The sequence below is a fragment of the Emydura macquarii genome, unplaced genomic scaffold, assembly GCF_026122565.2.
Source record: "Emydura macquarii macquarii isolate MOO-44397 ecotype Brisbane River unplaced genomic scaffold, CSIRO-AGI_Emac_v2 contig_212, whole genome shotgun sequence".
NCBI lineage: Eukaryota > Metazoa > Chordata > Testudines > Chelidae > Emydura > Emydura macquarii.
This window is the reverse complement of record NW_027130349.1, coordinates 12,535,139-12,554,282: the sequence shown is the minus strand read 5'-3', so window position 1 is coordinate 12,554,282 and position 19,144 is coordinate 12,535,139. Positions and strand designations below refer to the sequence as shown.

Sequence of the window (19,144 nt, the reverse complement as noted above, 5' to 3'; positions counted from 1 at the left end):
CCAGCTACAGGGGTACTGCATTTCTGCAGTTGCACCTCATCTTAGGAAAGGATTTCTCACTCATACATCTCCTCAGTGTCTTCCAGACTTCTCTCACTGGGGTTTTAGGTCTGGATTTTGGCTTAAGGCAGGGGTGGACAAACATTTTGGCTTGAGGGCCACATCTGAGTATAGAAATTGTACGGCGGGCTATTAATGCTCTGGGAGTGTCTCCAGTCAGGGTGTCGCTGGGCCCACGTGGTTTGAGAGGGGCGGGGAGAAGGTGCAGGGCTGGGAGTGGAAGTGGCCTCCACCATGCCGCACAGCTTGTTCCACAACCTTTCCATGGACCACCTCAGTGGAGCTCACGGACCACTGGTTGAGCTGGAGAGCCTGATGAAAAGCTCAGACGGGCCGTATGTGGCCCATGGGCTGAAGTTTGCCCACCCCTGGCTTAAGGGTTCTATCCTGCTCCCACAAAGTCGATAGGACCTATGTAGGATTGGGCCCTAGAAGCAATAGTTATTAGTTAGATCAGTGGTTCTCAAACTTCTTAAATGGAGCCCCCTGTGGACCTTTGTGTCACAATTGCATCCCCCTTCCCCCAAATGCCCCCCTCCCCACTTTCAGAAAAAAGCAGGGAGCAGGGGTGGCAGCAGCTGCGGCAGGGAGCAGGGGTGGCAACGGCTGCAGCAGCAGTGGCTGCCAGCAGGGGAGCATGCCTGGCAGCGGCGGGGAGGTGCAGGGGGCTGAGACGGGCAGTGGCTGCCGGCAGCAGTGCGGGGAGTGTGCCTGGCACCAACGGGGGTGCTGCTATGGGAGCTATGCGGCAGCAATGCAAAGTGTCCCCCACTCCGCCAGCAGCGTCACCCTGCCTCCGCCCCCCCCTCCAAAGGGTCACCCAACACCGGCCCGGGGCTGCCTGTGTGAGGTGCTGGGGTCCCCACCACCGCCCAGCCCCGCTCTCAGCCTGGCGTTGCTCCTGCATCCATCCACTAGAGGGGTATGCCCCCAACTTTGAGAACCTCAGAGTTAGATTGCAGGACACCTGAAATAGCAAATTTAATTTGGATATTATTTTTATTATTTCTGATGTACCATCTAGGAACCTCCCAGTAAATCAGGAACCCATTATGCTGGATGCTGTACAGACACAGAACAAAAAGGTGATCCCTCCACAAAGAGTTTATTATCTAAGTATAACACTAGAGACACCAGGCGGATTCAGTTGGACAGGAGAGGAAAACTGTTTTGGGGTCATGTTGGTGTGATAGTGACATAACCAGGGCCAGATTTAGGGGCAGGTAACCCAGGCAACCATCTGAGATGCTGGGCTTGTGAGGATGCCGAGCTCGTGGTGCTGTTTTTGTTGTTAGTGAGAAAAGGGAAAATAGAGTATTTGAAGTAAAATGTTTCAGGTATTCCGAATGTGAATGTCCGTATTTTTCACTAACAACCTAGAATGTTCTGGACTTTGTAGAATCTTGTGGAACCTTCCAGACTTTCTGAGAACTGCATTTTTCTCGAACCACGTAAAATGTTGTCATCCATGCCCTCACGGCTATATAAGGCATCGCCAGTCAGTCAGTGAGACATAAGAAAGAAGTGAAGTGAAATGAAAGCCCAGCTGCGGTATTGTGAACCTTGTTTTATTGTGTAATTGTGAAAGTGTACTTGTGTTTTAAGACTTGAAGAGTGTAAGTAGTGTGATATAGCGAAGGCAGAAGGCTCTAGAAAAGTGATTGAAGGGAGATATGTAAGCCTCAGAATGCTCCGGGCTCTGTTCCCTGCAGTTTAGCTGAGAGTCGTTTAGGGGGCAATTAGGAGCAACAGGGGCTAATTAGGGACCAGCCAGGTGCTCCATAAAAACCCTCTGACTGGAGCTGGGAGGAGCAGGAGTGCCGTGCCGTGCGGTGCGTAGGAGTACTGATTGCGAGGAGGAACAGACCAGAGTGCAGAGATTCTGTGGAAGAGCAGGCTGGAGGAAGGTACCAGGCTCAAGAAGCCAGAAGGAGGGGGAAAATTAGCCCAGGGGAAGAGAGTTTGCAGCTGGGAGCATGGTGCCAGCAGCACATAACTGCTTCTCACAGGGCCCCTGGGCTGGGACCCGGAGGAGTGGGTGGGCCCGGGTCCCTACCCCCTCCTCGGGGAAACTGGAGTGGCTGGAGATGCCCTGACCCACTACAAGCAATGGAAGCGTGAGGCCCACTAGGGTGTACTCGGCTATCTGCCACAGTAGTGACTAAGAAAGGATATATTTCATTGACTGACTGGTGATGCCCCACACCTTATAGACCTGTGAGGGTATGGCTGACAACATTCTAGAGGTTTGAGGAAAATATAGTTTTCCACGAGATTCTACAAAGATCCAGAACAGTCTAGGAGGTTAGTGAAGAATGAGTGAATTACAAATGTAATAAAAATAAGGTATTCAAAAGATTAACAAATGTAGGGTTGTGGGGGCAGATGCTCCTGGTGCGCCCAGCCCTGGACATAACAGCTTCACATATGGATGTGAAAGTCATAGCATCTCTTTTTTTTTTATCCCACAGAATAAAAAAGGAGCTATGGCAACCCTAACATAGTTATTTTTGTCTTCAAAAATGTGCAGTCAATTCTACTTGATGTTTCAAATCCCTAACTTATTTTTTGCTCCTCCTATAGAACAAGCTTTTAAAATGGCTTAGCCCATTTTTCTTTAAATATTGAAAATAATCATTCAAGCTGGTGCTTATTATGTCAAATTTCATCCCAGAACATGTTTATAGTTTTGTTATAAACTCTTGACAATAGTGTATATTAATAGAAAAATTAACCCTTAAGGCAAACTCTTGAGTTTAGCCAAATGCATGGTGCCAGGCTAACTAGGGATCAAGATCTTTGCCAATTCATGGTCCAATATAATTCTTGCAGGGGGAAAAATTGATTCTTAAGGAGATATGCTGTATGTTCTTTCATGGCCATTCTGTTTCAGCTTCTTCAGTGAGGTTCTTTTGGGAATGAAGAGCACAATGTTAGCAAAATACAGCCATGTGTGAGTGGAGTCCTTAATGAGTGTAGAAAAACTGCAGTCAATCTATAAATCCTTTCCATTCTTTTTGTTGTGCAGGTGGCACCAACTATTACAGTTTGGGCTTTGGCCTTCCAGTCTTAACTCCTGTTTTAAATCCCATTTCTCACAATATCATATTTCATTATGCATTTGGTAAAATCCTACAGGCACTTGATTTTGCTTAATGAAAGGAACTGTGAGCAACAACGCACACAATTTGACAGAACAGACTTTCACGTTGTTTTCTGGAATGTGATTTGCAGAGGAAATGGAGCCTGAACACATAGGGATGTATACTTCTGAGAACTACTGGTGTGTTAGGATCCACCTTTTTAATCTATCCTAGTGTAGCTGATTGGATCCAATAGATCTGAATTTTAAACAATATGACGCATATTACATTTTGTAGAGGTTTTATTTCTAGAAGAGTCTCACTAAGTGTGTACTAAAATGGTCCATTCCTAGAATTATTTCATAGGAACAGATCAGATCCATTTTAACAGTGAATTGTGCAAATTTAATATGTTAACAGTAGACTAAATCCTTGTGGGATCTTTATGGTGTATTGACTCTTTTTTTAATCAGAATGGGCAAGCAGAGTATAAGGCAACAATTCAAAATTGTGCTGCACCTGTTTAGAGCAACAGCTGTAAGAACCCAATCCTCAACATAACTATCAAGATAATCAAAACTGATTTATTTATTTATTTATTTATATATAGTATCATAAATACATTGGGGTGTTAATTACACTTATCCAGTGGATAATTTTTCATTGCCTTCTACCAAAGCAGCAAGTGCAGTCTTAGAGGTTTGTCCAGTTAATCTCTATCTATTACAATAAGTGCCACTGCATCGAGAAATGTACTTCACATCCCTCAAACCTTCACTTTCTGTGGTGCTGAACATATTGTCTTACATCCTAATATACCATTCAGTTCTATAGCATTGTCTATTTGAAGCAGCAACACAGGAAATAGGCCCGTGCTCTAGTAATAAAGAGGCTACACCATAATCTGTTGACTGTCTTGCAAGCCTTCCCTGAGCATTTCAATCTTTGCTATAGTACCTCTTGAAAGCATTGGCCAAAACAGTTTCAAGATACCCAGTTGTCATATAATGCATGTGTGCAGTGTTCTTGTAGCCATGTTGGTCCCAGGATAGGAGACATACACAGTGAGTGAGATAATACTCTTATTGGAACAACTTCTGTTGGTGAAAGAGAGAGGCTTTCTTCTCTGTGAAGCTCAAAAGCTTGTCTCTTTCACCAACAGAAGTTGGTCCAATAAGAGATATTATTTCACCTACTTTCTCTCTGATATAATGCATGATCACTCCAGTTTAATACTACAAGAGCGTAATAGCTGAGAGATTCATAAATCAGGAAGATTGAAATAATATGCTAGGGTTCTATTTTCTTTTGCAATTAAGTCTTCATTAACTTTCCTGTAGGGTCATCTAATCAATTGGATTCAAGTCTATTTGAATCAAGGGTAAAGAAAGGAATTACGGTAAGGCTTGAGGGGATGACTACACTGTATTGGGAGGTATGACTCACAGTCTGTATAGACAGACTTGCACTAGCCCAAGCTACCACCAGTGGCATAACATCCACACTGCTATTTTAGCATGCTAGCTCGAGCAGCATGTTGCACCATGTGTAGTCATTCACACCTGTGAAAAGTGGGTATTAAAAACTAACATTCTTAATTCTTAGCATTGTGTACCCTTTTTGCACGAGCATAAATGACTCTGCATGGTGTGAGGCAGTGAAAAATGAGGTCCAATCTGGATTTTGCCTGAGTTAAAAACTGTAGGATTTGACCCTGTGTGGTGCACTAATGGGCAAAAATCCTGTAGGCAATTATGTATTTCTTTTACTATATGCAGCATTGATTCTTAGCAGTGATGTGTTAGACATATTTTGGTGACTCCAAAAATACTGGAATGATACCCAGTTACCAGTTGCTCCTTAGAAAAGAGTTCTTATATAAATTTCACCATTGCTAGGATATACACAGAGAGAAACAGAGATAATAATTTTAATATACCCTAAAAGGTATGTCAGGTTATTCTTATTAAGTAATAAAGTTCAGGCACTGAGCTGATAATCTAGCCTACTCATCTATACCTGTGTGTTCCCAGAATCCACTGCAATCGTTAAGATTGAAAATAGTTCTAGATGTGTATTATTTTAAAAAGTCACTTAATATTGAAACTATGTTTTTAAAATATGCTAACTTCATGCTTGGCAGCCTTACACGGTACACTTTGAAATAATTAAGCTTCTATCCTGTTAGTAGTAGTTAAAAAGTGTAGCAAGTCAATGCAGAAGCTTAAATAAACCAGTCATTGTATCAGCTAAATTCAAGTCTAAACTCTGTTAACAAAATGAATCAAATTCAGTTGCAGCATCCAAACTCATAGAGGTAATAGTTCCCAGACAAAATAATTTAAATCTGCACAGAGCAGTGTATTCTGTATTTTCCATTAAATTCTCTGAACTATCCAGGTACTTAGGAGGAGGGAGTGGAAGTCCTAAGGAGAAACATGGCACTTTCTGACTAATTAGTACTTAATGATTAAACTGTTGCTTTTGTGATTAATTTTTATTTATTTTTTAAAGAAACAGACAGTGAAAAGTAGAAAAAGGAAAATGACAGCTTGTATATATTCCTGAATGCTGTATGCGTCATGGGATTTCCAATAGTTACACAATTTTACAATTTATTAAAGTTGCACAAAAACAAGACAAAAAAGATTAAGTGGAATTTAAAGGATCTGGTTAAAGAAAACATTTCATTTCATGAAACATTTCATTAAATATTATAAAATGTAATATTTTATTTTTCTTCGTTTTTAAATGTAGCACTCCTGAAAGGTGTCAAAATATAGAGAGAATGAAATACTGTTCTCATAGTACTGGTATTTCACTGGGCTTCCGGCTTCTCTGTACTGCCCACCTATGTCTCACTCGTGATTAAGGGATAAGGATGGTGGGAATGTAATTCTGCCTCCATGATCATGCAGTAGTTTTTTCTCCCTGCTAAGAATACCACCCAGGGTGGTGATTGAGATAGTGTTTGTACACATCCGTCCTCTTGGAACTAGACTGAGAGTTCTTGAGAGCTGTCAGATTTTAATGTTGATTCTAGCTCAGTTTATTCTCTCCACTAAATAACTTTAGGATCTACAAAATGGCTTTTGATCAGTCAAACAATGTGTTGGAATATTTGCACAAGAACACACTACTAGGAATGAATCACTTATGCTGTAATTACATGGCAGCTATACACAGCTATACAAATTACTGATCCCTTCACTCTTGGACGTGTATTCTTCAATGCTTTTAAAAGAATGGTGGCCAGCTAACTTAATATTCCAATCCAAAACAGAATTAGAACTAACAAATGTTTCCTTTGTTTTTTTAATCCATACAGTGTGAAGGGAGCAGATGCTGGCAACGTGATCAGAGTGTTTGTACCAGATATTGGAATGTTCATTGCTAGCTTGACCATATGGCTTGTCTGCAGAAACCTGGTTCTGAAGCCAGTGACAGAGGATGCAGCACAGTACAACACACAATTTGAAAATGAAGAAATGGTATTAGATACACATTTATACTTGTATAATGTTTATTGTTATTGTTTATTTGTGTTCTATTACCTTGGAGCCCGTGTCATGAATGCCATTGTGCTAGGTGCTGTACAAACACAGAACAAAAAGACCGTCCCCATTCCAAAGAGTTTATCATCTAATTATAAGATGAGCAAGAGACAACACATGGAGACAGACAGACAGGGGAATATAGGAAAATAATTAGACAGTATTGGTCAGCATGACTTTTAGTTAATACTGTTTTGGGGGGGCCTTGTCTGAGCTACATTTGAAAAATATCTCACAACTGCTGGATGTATTTAAAAGTGACTTGGGTTTCAGAAAACAAAATCGAATGCTTTTAAGGAGAAAAGCATACCAAAATCACTGTCCATAGGAAGTAAAATGGAAAGTTTAAAAAAAAAAAAAGGATAATTATGCAAAAGTTGCATCTTTGATCAATCTCTAAAGGTCTGCATTTTTCAAATGTTCAAAGTGTTCAGATCCAGGGTTTTGATTCAACCCATTATGGTGACAAACCAGCCATGACATTTGGATCTGTTTCTTTTCCAAAGTTTGAGGGTACTCAGAATTGGGGGTTTTGTTCAGATTTACTACTAGATAGTTTGCAAAATTGCTTGAGATTGCAGCTTCTGTCCGTATTTCCCAAAGCCTAATGTCCAGGCACCGCAGCATCTGGAAGGGAAGACACTTCATGCATCATGCTTTTTGGAAAGAAATTGTTAAATCTGTGAATAATTGTATTGCCTTTGCCTACTCTGGGCACGTAGTGGCAAAATAGAGACACAAATTGACTAAGAAATAAAGCCCATTTGGTCACAATAGGAATTGGCCAAACTATGTAATGGTGTCTAATGTAAATACCAGAGTGATTTTTTTTTTTTGTAAGGACAAAAATGTCAAGCTGGTTTAAATGCCTTGAATCTCAGTTTTTGGTGTAAGTGAGAGCCCTAACATCACCTTGATTTTGTTTTCTTTGTAGTTGATTGTAAAGAGATTTTTCAGAGAGGATTATTACAACTTAGTAATTTCATACAGAAAAGGCACTTGGAGGTGAGCTACCTCTTTGTGGGCTAAAGGTCATACATTCTGGTGCAGTTCTGAATGGGAAAAAAAGAGAAAATGTTCTTCTATGTCACATTTGCCTTGCCTGTATTTTGGGGCTTCCAGAAGCCAGTCAGTTCCTGGTGCACATTAGATCAGCTGCTTTAGGCCCACTGCCTGTTGCTCTCATCGGCAGCCAGGGATCAACTGAACGTTGTAGCTCCTGGCCACACACATTTCTTCTGGCCGTGCCCTGATATCTCAACCAGGCTAGGCTGAATATCCTGGAAGCTGGTTAAAATGAGCTTTAAGGCTCCTTGTTGCTTGAGTGGTGCACAAAAGCCTTTACAGAGGCTAGAATCTGGTGCTTTATCTGTAATGGGAGATGTTCCAAGTGTTGTGAAGAGTGGCCCATGAACACAACTGATAAGCAAGCCGTGTTCAATCTGCCTCTCTCAAAAGAAAGTTGTGTGTTACTAAAGCAGACTCTGGCCGACATCTTTAAAGCCATTCATCTTCAGTACAGAAAATTTGTCCAAGCATAAAATAGGAAAAATCTGATTACAGAAGCACACTGGAAGAAGAAAAGGGTTCATTCAGGTGCCTCTGTACCTGAATGATGGTTTTATGAGACTCTGATTTGATATCCATTTTTGATTAAGGCTAGAGATGGGACCCATCTGGAGTCTGGGTGAAGAGGAGGTGATCCGGAGGTAGGGGTGCTGAAGGGCATATGAAGCTGAGCTATGGCAGGCAGAGAAGGTTACATGGTAATTTGCTTGGAATGCAAAATAAAGCTGAACTAGTAAATAATGATTAAATAGAACAGAATGTGGTTTTAAATGGGATCTTTCAAACATGGACTACCTCAAGGCAATCTGCACACCAATTAGATGTTAGAATTTTCTTTAAAGAGACAGAGAGAGGGCGTGCAAGAGAATTTTTGTCTAAATTTTTGTGTCCTTATAGCAAAACACAGCCATAATTTGTTTATAATTGTATATATAATTATAGTTTATTTGCATATGATTACAAAACACAGTGACTATGTTTTTATGTAATAAGTAAAAAAAATAGCCATATAAGTATTTTAAACTGGGGGGAAAATGTACATCAATATTTTACAGAGCATTGATTTCTTTTTTACAATCAACTTGTTTTAGCAGAATAACCTATACATTTTTAAAGTGAAGTAAAAAATAGTGAAGAAGTTAAACATTTTAAAAAAATATCAACTTCCACTGTCTGTAGGTGTTCTGCACATACCATCCTGTAGTCATATTTACTACTTTGGAAGAGTGATAATAAAATGCTACAGAAGCAGATAATAATATTGGGACTTTGTACGTAGCTGTGTTGGCTGCAGGGAGTATGATGCATATGTGGAACCTATCACTGAGTGTCCTTGTTTGAGGGGATTTTGAACGATTCATACACTGGCCCCATTTACGTTGGTTTTAATTGATATTTTGGATTTATGCTTTGGATGAGTGTGTTTAAAAAGGAAACCTAAATAAATAAATAAAAACACCCTTTCTTCAACTACTGCACTGGCTTACTGATTACCATATTTTAGGACGCACACTGGACCAGATCTTTAATTGGTTTCAATTGTTATAGCTCACCCTTCAAATAAAAGCCTCGGAAAAAGTGATAAGCCTAGCACTGTGCCACAAAGATAACAATCTAGGGGTTTATTGTACCAGCAAATGAAGTAAATTCCAGAAGTGAGGATTACAAGATTCCAAGCCATAGAGGGTTTTATAAATCAAAAAGTCAACAACTTGAAATGCACCCAAAAGCAAATAGTGTGTCTTGCAGTTTTATCTGTGGCAGGTAATTATTTGCATAAAACAATTCCCATGTACTCTCAGTGCTCTCTCTGTTTTCAGGGCATGGAATTACATGATGGTAAGCAATGTAAAAAAACAAAAATAACACATCTACCCTCCAAAATAAAATATACATATAAATATACGTACAAAAAGATCTGAAAAAATTAAGATATTTTTCATATTCAGACATTGTTAAGGTCACACTTTACCTGTTCACTCCTGAATTACACACCACATGAGAGATTCTTGGTGGTTAAGCAACAAATTCTGATACCCTTATTCATGCTGAGTAGTGTTTTACTCCACAGATGGTGCCCCTAAAATAATCTGTAAAAGAAAATCAGTGAGACTGCTCACAGAGCAAGATGCAATTCAGTGTATGTAAGGGTATTGATATTCAACCCAAAGGAATTAAGGATAGTAAGAATCAGTGAAAATATGGAAATCTTGATTCATAATACTGTATCCAACTTTAAGAGAAACAGACCTGCACCAGAAGAAAAAATGTGTACAGTATTGTGAAGAGCTGGAAAGGGGGTGGGAGGCACTCAATTATTTGTAAGTAATGCTGTCCCAGCAATAAGCATGGAGTGTGGTTTTAATTAGCAGTGAGTCATGAAGTAGAAAGGTTTGCCAGATACCAGGCTGCAATCCAACTCATTACCACCCCTTAATGGTTGCACACTTGGAGCAAGCATGTCTGCGGGCCTTCTTTTATTAGGGCTCAGAAAATCTAAAGCAGGTGAATTCAGCTGGAGAAGGGCCCAGACTGCAAACTCTGAGAAGCACAATGCCAGTCAAAAGGTATAAAAGATGGGGTGGAGAGGGGAGAGAAAAGAAAAGAGAAAAGTTAACTTCCCAACTGTGTCTGAAAGTATAATAGTCACTGAAACAGATGGTGATTTTATGTGCCAAAAGGTAGATGCAGTATATACAGTTTAATAGGTATTAGAAAGGAAGTTGTTTTTCTTGATACTGTGGAAGACTATGCCAGTCAACATGGGTTTATGAAAAATAGATCCTGTTTAGGATGAGATGGCAAGTTTGACTGATAACTGCAATAGTGTTGATATAATATACTTAGACTTCTGTAAAGGCATTTGATTAGGTAACATGACATTTTGATTACAAAAATTAGAACAATACAAAATTAACATGTTACACACTAAAAGACTAAAAACTAGCTAGCTGATGGGTCTCAAAATGCAATTGTAAATGCGGAATCATCATCAAATGGGTGTGTTTCTAGGGGGCCCCCACTGGGATCAGTTCATGGTCTTATGATAGTTAATATTTTTATCAATATCTTGAAGAAAACAAAATTCTGACTGATAAAGTTTGCAGATAATATGAAGATTTGGAGAGTGGTAAATAATGAAGAGAACAGGTCACTGACTGTTGTAAACTGGGTGGAAGCAAACAGTATATGTTTTAATACAGCCAAATATAAAGTCCTGCATCTCAGAACAAAGAATATAGGCCATACTTACTGGATGGGGAGCTCTTTCCTGGGAAGAGCTGACTCTGAAAAAGACTTGGGGGTCATGATTGATAATCAGCTAAACATGGGCTCCTAGTGCGACACCATGGTCTAAAGGGCTAATGCAATCTTTGGATGTATAAACTGGGAACTCTTGAGTAGGAATAGGAAGGTTATAACACTTCTGTGCGTGGCACTGGTGTGACCACTGCGGAAATACTGTGTCCAGTTATGGTATCCACAGCTCAATAAGGATGTTGATAAATTAGAGAGAGGGTTCAGAGAAGGGCCATAAGAATGATTTAAAGAATTGGAAAACATACCTTATAGTGATAGACTCAAGTAGTTCAACATAAAAACATAAGAATGACCATTGGGTCAGACCAATGATCCAGCTAGTCCTATATCCTGTCTTCCGATAGTGGTCAGTGCCAGATGTTTCAGAGGGAATGAACAGAACAGAGCAGTTTATTGAGTGCAGTAGTTCAATCTATTTGGCTTAACAAAGAGAAATAGGGGCAGGAGATCCAGGTGACCGGCTGGGGTGTCGGGCTCAGGGGGTACCGGGCTCAGTGCTGTTTTTGTTGTTAGCAACAAAAGGGAAAATAGAATGTTTGAAATATTCTGCATATGGATACATTTTTCACTAACCTTGTAGAATGTTCTGGACCTTTGTAGAATCTCGTGGAACCTTCCAGACTTTCTGGAAAAGTTTAACAAATGGAGGGGGAGGTGTGCCAAAGATGCTTCTTGCTTGGGGCACCATTTGATGTAGGGCTGGTCCTGAAGAGGAGGTTAAGTAAATACCTACGTGGGAAACAAAAATTTGATAATGGGATCTTCAGCCTAAATACCTAAATACCTACGTGGGAAACAAAAATTTGATAATGGGATCTTCAGCCTAGAAGACATACAACAAGGTTCAATGGCTGGAAGTTGAAGCTAGGCAAATTCTGACTGGAATTAAGGGGCAATTTTTTAAGAGTGAGGGTAATTAATCATTGGAAAAATTTACCAAGGATTGTGATGAATTCTTCATCACTGGCAATTTCAAAATAAAGATTGGATGTTTTTCTAAATGATTTGCTCTAGTTCAAACAAGAATGAATTCTGTGACCTGTGTTTATGCAGTCCTGTGTTTAGATGAACACTTTGGTACCTTCTGGCTTTATAATCTATGAATCTATGCATTGTCTAGTACTATAAGTGACTGGAAAAAAATCCCTATATGACTGCATAACTTAAACTTTACCAGATGTGTTGATTTTAATTGGAATGTACATTTTTAGTTTTGTTCTCACTGTACTTATCACCTTCCCTCTCAAACTTTATTCTTGTCCATGCTACTTAAGACCCTAAAATTGCCTCGTCTTGTGCTTTAGGTCCAAGAATCTGAACTGGGTTTAGGCTCAGACTACCCTTGAATCTCAGTTTGGAATCTCAAAAATGTTTGATCAAAAGGTTCTTGAATAAAGAAAAGTATAGCAAATGAAAGTCAGCAAGGAAGGGTAGTCTTGTGGTCATAGCACTGTACTGGAATTCAGGAGTTCTGGGTCAATTCCTAGCTATGCCAAAATTTTCTTTTGTGGCCTCAGGCCAGTCTCATAATCTCTCTGTACCTCAGTTCCCCAACAGTAAAATGAGGATAATAAAGCTTTCTTTCTCCCACCCTTTGCTTGTCTTAACCACTTAAATTATAAGCACTTTAGGGCAAGGACTATGTTTTACTATGTGTCTGTTCAGCACCTAGCACTATGGGAAATCAGTTTTGTTTGGTGCCTCTATGCATGATAATCCAAGACAAATGGTATGAAATATACTGAGGTCTAAAACTGTCCCATGCCTCACCTAAGTCATCCAAACCTTTAAAAAACATAGGTTTTGCCATACAGGATCAGACCCAAGGTCCTTCTAATCCAGTATCTTGTGTCTGAGAGTGGCCAGCACCAGGTGCTTTGGAGGACTGTGTAAGAATGGGTAGACATGGGATAATCTACTTCCTGTAATAGGTCATATTCTGATTTCTAATAGAGACTGTCTTAAATCCTGAAGTATGAGGTTTGATATCCCTTCCAAATTTTATAATTTATTATGAAAACTCTGTATATTCTTGATCTCCATATAATTATCCAATCCCTTTTAAAATGTTAAATTCTTGGCCTCCATGACTTCCTATGGCAATACATTCCACAGTTTAATCATGTTGTGTAAAAGTATTTCCTTTTTTATTATTTTAATTTCATTGACTGTCCCTTTGTTCTTGTGGTATGAAACAGGGAGCACAGAAGTTTTCAATCTACCATTTCTCAATTAATAATTATCTTATATTCTTTTATCAAGTCCCCTCTTATTTGTCTCCTTTCTAAGATAAACAATCCCAGTATTTTCAATCTCTCTTCACATGAGAGTTTTCTGGGCCCTTGATCATTTTTGTTGCCTATCTCTGATCCCCTCTAGTTCTGTAATATCCTTTTGAGATGGGGTGACCAGTACTGCACACTGAAATTCAGATAAGGCCATGCCACTGATTTATATAAAAGCATTGTACTTTTTGCATTATTCACCATCTCATTCCTTAGGCTTCCTAACATCTTGTTAGCTTTCTTGACTGCAGGTGAACATTAAGCAGAGGTTTTCATTGACCTGTGTACAGGAATACCCAGGTCCCTTTCTGGAGCTAATGCAATTAAGTTAGAATTCTGCAGGGTGAATGAGTAGTTTAAAATGTTCCCTCCAATGTGCATTAGGATCTGAACTTGTGGTTTCTTCATTTGTCAACACTGAATTTTGTCACTGTGTTGCCCATTCACTTTACTTGGTTAGCTGTCTATGAAGTTCATCAGTCCTTTTTATTCGTGAATAATCTAAATAACTTTTTGTCTTCAAATTTTGCTACCTCACTGCTCACAGAGCCTCCCACCCATCTCTGATCATTAATAAGTATATTAAGCAACATGGAAACTTGAGACATGCCACTGTTTACCAGGAAATAAAGTGGCAAAAATGCTCACTTTTTTAGATATCCCAAGTGATGTCTTAGCCTGCAGGCTGCTAAGACTGCCAATTTCTCTCTCATTAACAAATGGTGTTTCAGCCTCTCAGGTCAACCTGCCTAGCTCCATGTAAGTGATTTTATCCTCTTTCACTTTTGGCTTACTCCTCAGAGTCTTTGAAGTCAAGATGTAAGACTTTATTGCCATATTAGCCGTGTAATCCTGTGTTGAATTCACATGAAGTTTGCTTAAGTGCAGTATCTTGGGAAGTGAAATCTCTGTCCATTCCCTGTGCAATAGCTTTTGTATACAAAATTTAATTACATGCCTTCCCCCATCCCACTCTAAAACTCAAATTCTGTTTTCCAGTTTCTTGTGTATTTCAAAAATTTCTTTGATCCTACATAGATTTCAGCGAATAATGGACAACACATTTTTGCATACACTCTGGAAGTAAGTTAAGAATTCTCTCCATAGGAGGTTGTTGATTTCCTTGTTGAGTAAGATTAAATACCAATATCTTTCTGTTGCAGCCCTCAAATTACCCTATTTTTCAGTAAATTCCCATTTGTTAAACATTGCTATCCTCTCTGGGTCATAGTCTCCTTTCACACTGGTGTAATTCCACTGACTTCAGTGAAGTTACCTAGGATTTACACCAGTGTAAATGAGAGCAGAATAACGCTTTGTAGAACCACAAGTTCAGATCCTAGCAGGGTTTGACTTAGTTCTTTCTGTTCTGTATGGACTTCAGTGACCCATGATGCTTTTAACTTGTACAGGAATTTATTCACTTGTTCATGGCTGAAACTTTTGTCTATACTAAGTTTAAATCAAATAGAGGAACAATATTTAATTCATTGTAAAGAGCGTTTCTAACACAGTTTAACTTTTAAAACCTCTACTTTATTACTAGTATTAGGACTCCATTTTAAAACATGGTATGAATATGAGTTGATTCTGTCCACAGCAGCCAGTTAAATTGTGCTATAAACAAGTTGTCCACTGTATGTAGTGTACTGTGTGCTGATCGGTGGTTGTTCTCTTTCCTAGAAATGTCTGCATTTTTGAAGTGCTATATTTAGGTTCTTAAAATGTCTGGAATCTTTTTGGAAGAAAGGAGTTGGGTATTTGAAAGATGATGATAATTGCTCATGATGTGCATTAATCTTGTCTCACATTTATATTTTTGTGTATTACATAATATTTTAATATTGTTTTCATCAGCACTGTTGATTTATTCCTGTTATGACTGATTTTCAGGCTAAATTGTATAGTTGTAAACTCTTTGCAACAGCTAATCAATCTACAAGTTGTCAGTACTCTGAGCTAAGTATTCAGTGCTGCACATAACTTTTTGCAGGGAAAATGTTTACTACTATGCAGCATCAACAAGGAGTATCTTTATATCAATAAATGGGCAAACTCAATAGAATCCGCTTAAAAATTTCAAACTCTTTCACATGAGTAGCCCCATTCATCTCAGTGGCATTATTTGTATGAGAAATGACCCATTACACGAGTACAGGTGTGCAGGTTGTGTCCTCAGTTTTACTTTTAAATGGTTTTACTTTTTTCCCCTCCTAGACCTGGATCATTTAAATTCAGTGGAAGTTTTGCAGTTGATTTCAACAGGACAAAGATTTCAACCCTAATTTCCTTGTAAATATTGAGGATCAGATTGTGTCTGTTAGCTGTAGGTCTGTTCTGAGGTTGTTCTGCTTGTGCACCACCTAGCTGCTAGCTGCTCTGTCCTTTGGATATGCTCTGTGGCAGGCCAGTTCAGTAGGCTGTTGTGTCTATTGGGAAATACCATGCTCTATGTCCTCCCTGCCTCATTTCAGAGGAGAGAGCAAGCCACAGTTTCATCTGAGCAGTTATTCAATAATATTTCAATATAAGTGGCTAAACACTGGGTATGAAATACCATCCAATGTTACTTTCAAAAAATGTGAAACAGAACAGCAGGAGAATTAAAAATACTTTGAAAGCTGACTACAAAAATCCCATACATAAACCACAATATTAAGAAAAATATTCATATTGATTTCCAAGCATGATGTTCTTATGCTTTTTTTGGTTTCTGTTTACTCTTCATGGAGTGTTGAAGAAGGGTGTAAAACTGACAAGTGCTGTATTTAATTGAGATCAATATGGTTACTTCGTGGTATAGTCGTCATTCATTGATTTAGATTCTGGAATGAGCAAGCATTAGAGTTGCTATCAAAGAGAGTGCCATGCAGGAGGGCTGTTCTTCCAGTCATAATTTACAACACTCATACTACAGGTAAAAAAAGACCCAAGAAACAGAAATACACCTGATGCCACTTTAAATAGGACCTTCTATGATGTTTTAGAAAGATCATTTTTTTTTAGTGACACTCCAGTATGAAACTGGAGATAAGCTAGTTGAGAGTCTCTGGGTTAAGCTTAGAAGCAAGAACAATAAGGGTGATGTCGTGGTGGGAGTCTGTTATAGACCACCAGACCAGGAAGATGAGGTAGATGAGGTTTTCTTCAGCCAACTAGGGAAAGTTTCCTGTTCACAGGACCTGGTTCTCATGGGGGACTTCAATCACCCTGACATCTGCTGGAAGAGCAATACAGAAGAGCACATACAATCCAGGAAGTTTATGGAGAGTGTTGTGAACGAATTCCTGGTGAAGTGCTGGAGCAACCAACTAGGGGTTGTGCTCCTCTTGCCCTGCTGCTCACAAGCAGGGAAGATTTGGTAGGGGAAGTAGAAGTGGGTGACAACGTAGGCAGCAGTGACCATGAGATGGTCAAATTCCGGATCCTGACAGAAGGAAGAAAGGAGAACAGCAGGATATGGACCATGGACATCAGAAAAGCAGACTTTGACTCCCACAGGAAGCTGATGGGCAGGATCCCCTGGGAGGCTAATACAAGGGGGAAAGGAATCCAAGAGAGCTGGCTGTATTTTAAAGAAACCTTATTGAGGGTGCTGGAACAAACCATACCGATGTGCAGAGAGAATAGCAAATACGGCAGGCGACCAGCTTAGCTTAACAAAGAAGTCTTTGGTGAGCTTAAACACAAAAAAGAAGTGGAAGCTTGGTCAAATGACTAGGGAGGATTATAAAAATACTGCTCGAACATGCAGGAATGATATCAGGAAGGTCAAAGCGCAATTAGAGTTGCAGCTAGCAAGGGACATGAAGAGGAATAAGAAGGGTTTCTACAGGTATGTCACCAACAAGAGGAAGATTAGGGAAAGTGTGGGCGCCAAACAAAATGGGGGAGGCAACCTAATCACAGAGGATGTGGAGAAAGCTGAGGTACTCAATGCCTCTTTTGCCTCTGTCTTCACAGACAAGATCAGCTCCCAGGCTACTGCACTGGGCAGCACAGAATGGGGAGGAGGTGAACATCCCTCAGTGCTGAAGAACAGGTTCAGGACTAGAAAGATTGGACATACACAAGTCCATGGGGCCAGATGCAATCCGAGAGAGTTGACTGATGTGATTTCAGAGCCATTGGCTATTATCTTTGAAAGCTCGTGGCAATTGGGGGAGGTCCCTGATGATTGGAAAAAGGCAAATATAGTGCCCATCTTCAAGAAAGAGGATCCAGGAAACTACAGACTGGTCAGCCTCACCTCAATCCCTGGAAAAATCATGGAGCTGGTCCTCAAGGAATCCATTTTGAGGCACTTGGAAGAGAGGAAGGTGATCAGGAACAGTCAACATGGATTCACCAACTGCAAGTCATGCCTGAGCAACCTGATTGCCTTCTATGAAGCGGTGACTGGGTCTGTGGATGTGGGGAAAGCAGTGGACGTGATATACCTTGACTTTAGCAAAGCTTTTGATACAGTCTCTCACAGTGTTCTCATCAGCAAATTAAAGAAGTATGGGTTGGATGAATGGACTATAAAATGGATAGAGAGCTGGCTAGATCACCGCACTCAATAGGTAGTGATCAATGGCTCAGTGTCTAGCTGGCCATAACAAGTGAAGTGCCCCAGCGGTTGGTCCTGGATTCGGTTTTGTTCAACATCTTCGTTAATGATCTGGAGGATGGGTAGATTGCACCCTCAGCAAGTTTGCAGATGACACTAAGCTAGGGGGAGTGGTAGATACCCTCGAAGGTAGGGATAGGATACAGAGTGAGCTAGTCAAATTGGAGGATTGGGCCAAAGAAATCGAATGGTGTTCAACAAGAACAAGTGCAGAGTCCTGCACTTAGGACGGAAGAATCCCATGCACAGCTACAGACTGGGGACCGATGAGCTAGGCAGCAGTTCTGTAGAAAAGTACCTGGGAATTGCAGTGGATAAGAAGCTGGATTTGAGTCAGCAGTGTGCCCTGGTTGCCATGAAGGCTAATGACATATTGGGCTGCATTAGTAGGAGCATTGCCAGCAGATCGAGGGAAGTGATTATTCCCCTCTATTTGGCACTGGTGAGACCATGTTTGGTATACTGTATCCAGTTTTGGGCCCCCAACTACAGAAACGATGTGGACAAATTGGAAAGAGTCCAGCGGAGGGCAACAAAAATGATTAGGGGGCTGGAGCACAAGACTTATGAGGAGAGGCTGAGGGAACTAGGCTTGTTGTTTGTTTGCAAAAAAGAAGAATGAGGGAGGATTTGATAGCAGCCTTTAACTACCTGAAAGGGGGTTTCAGGGAGGATGGAGCTAGGCTGTTCTTAATGGTAGTAGATGACAGAACAAGGAGCAATGGTCTCAAGTTGCAGTGGGGGAGGTCTAGGTTAGATATTAGGAAAAAGTCTTTTTCACTGGGCGGGTGGTGAAGCACTGGAATGGGTTATCTAGGGAGGTGATGGAATCTCCATCTTTAGAGATTTTTAAGCTGTGGCTTGACAAAGACCTGGCTGGGATGATTTAGCTGAGGTTAGTCCTGCTTTGAGCAGGGGGTTGGACTAGATGACCTCGTGAGGTCCCTTCCAACTCTAATATTCTATGATTCTATGATTCATTTCTTGTTATTTCAGAACAAAAGCATTGTGAAGGGGAACACTACAGTGCATGTGCTTAGGTCCCTTGGGAGTCTTTGGGAGAGCCAGAAATTTATTAATTCTTTTCCAGTTATGAGCTGGTGAGCTCTTCATGACATCAGTGTAGGTTATCAAAGACCCCAATGTCATTCATACAAGGGT

General features: G+C 40.2%; 1 protein-coding gene across 1 annotated transcript in view; it reads left to right on the top strand.

Annotated features, from left to right (window-relative positions):
* PIEZO2 (piezo type mechanosensitive ion channel component 2) overlaps positions 1–19,144 on the top strand; it is a 427,523-nt gene that overhangs the window by 237,836 nt on the left and 170,543 nt on the right. The window contains 1 exon segment of the mRNA XM_067547859.1: positions 6,472–6,634. Coding sequence (XP_067403960.1) covers positions 6,472–6,634 — 163 coding nt within the window.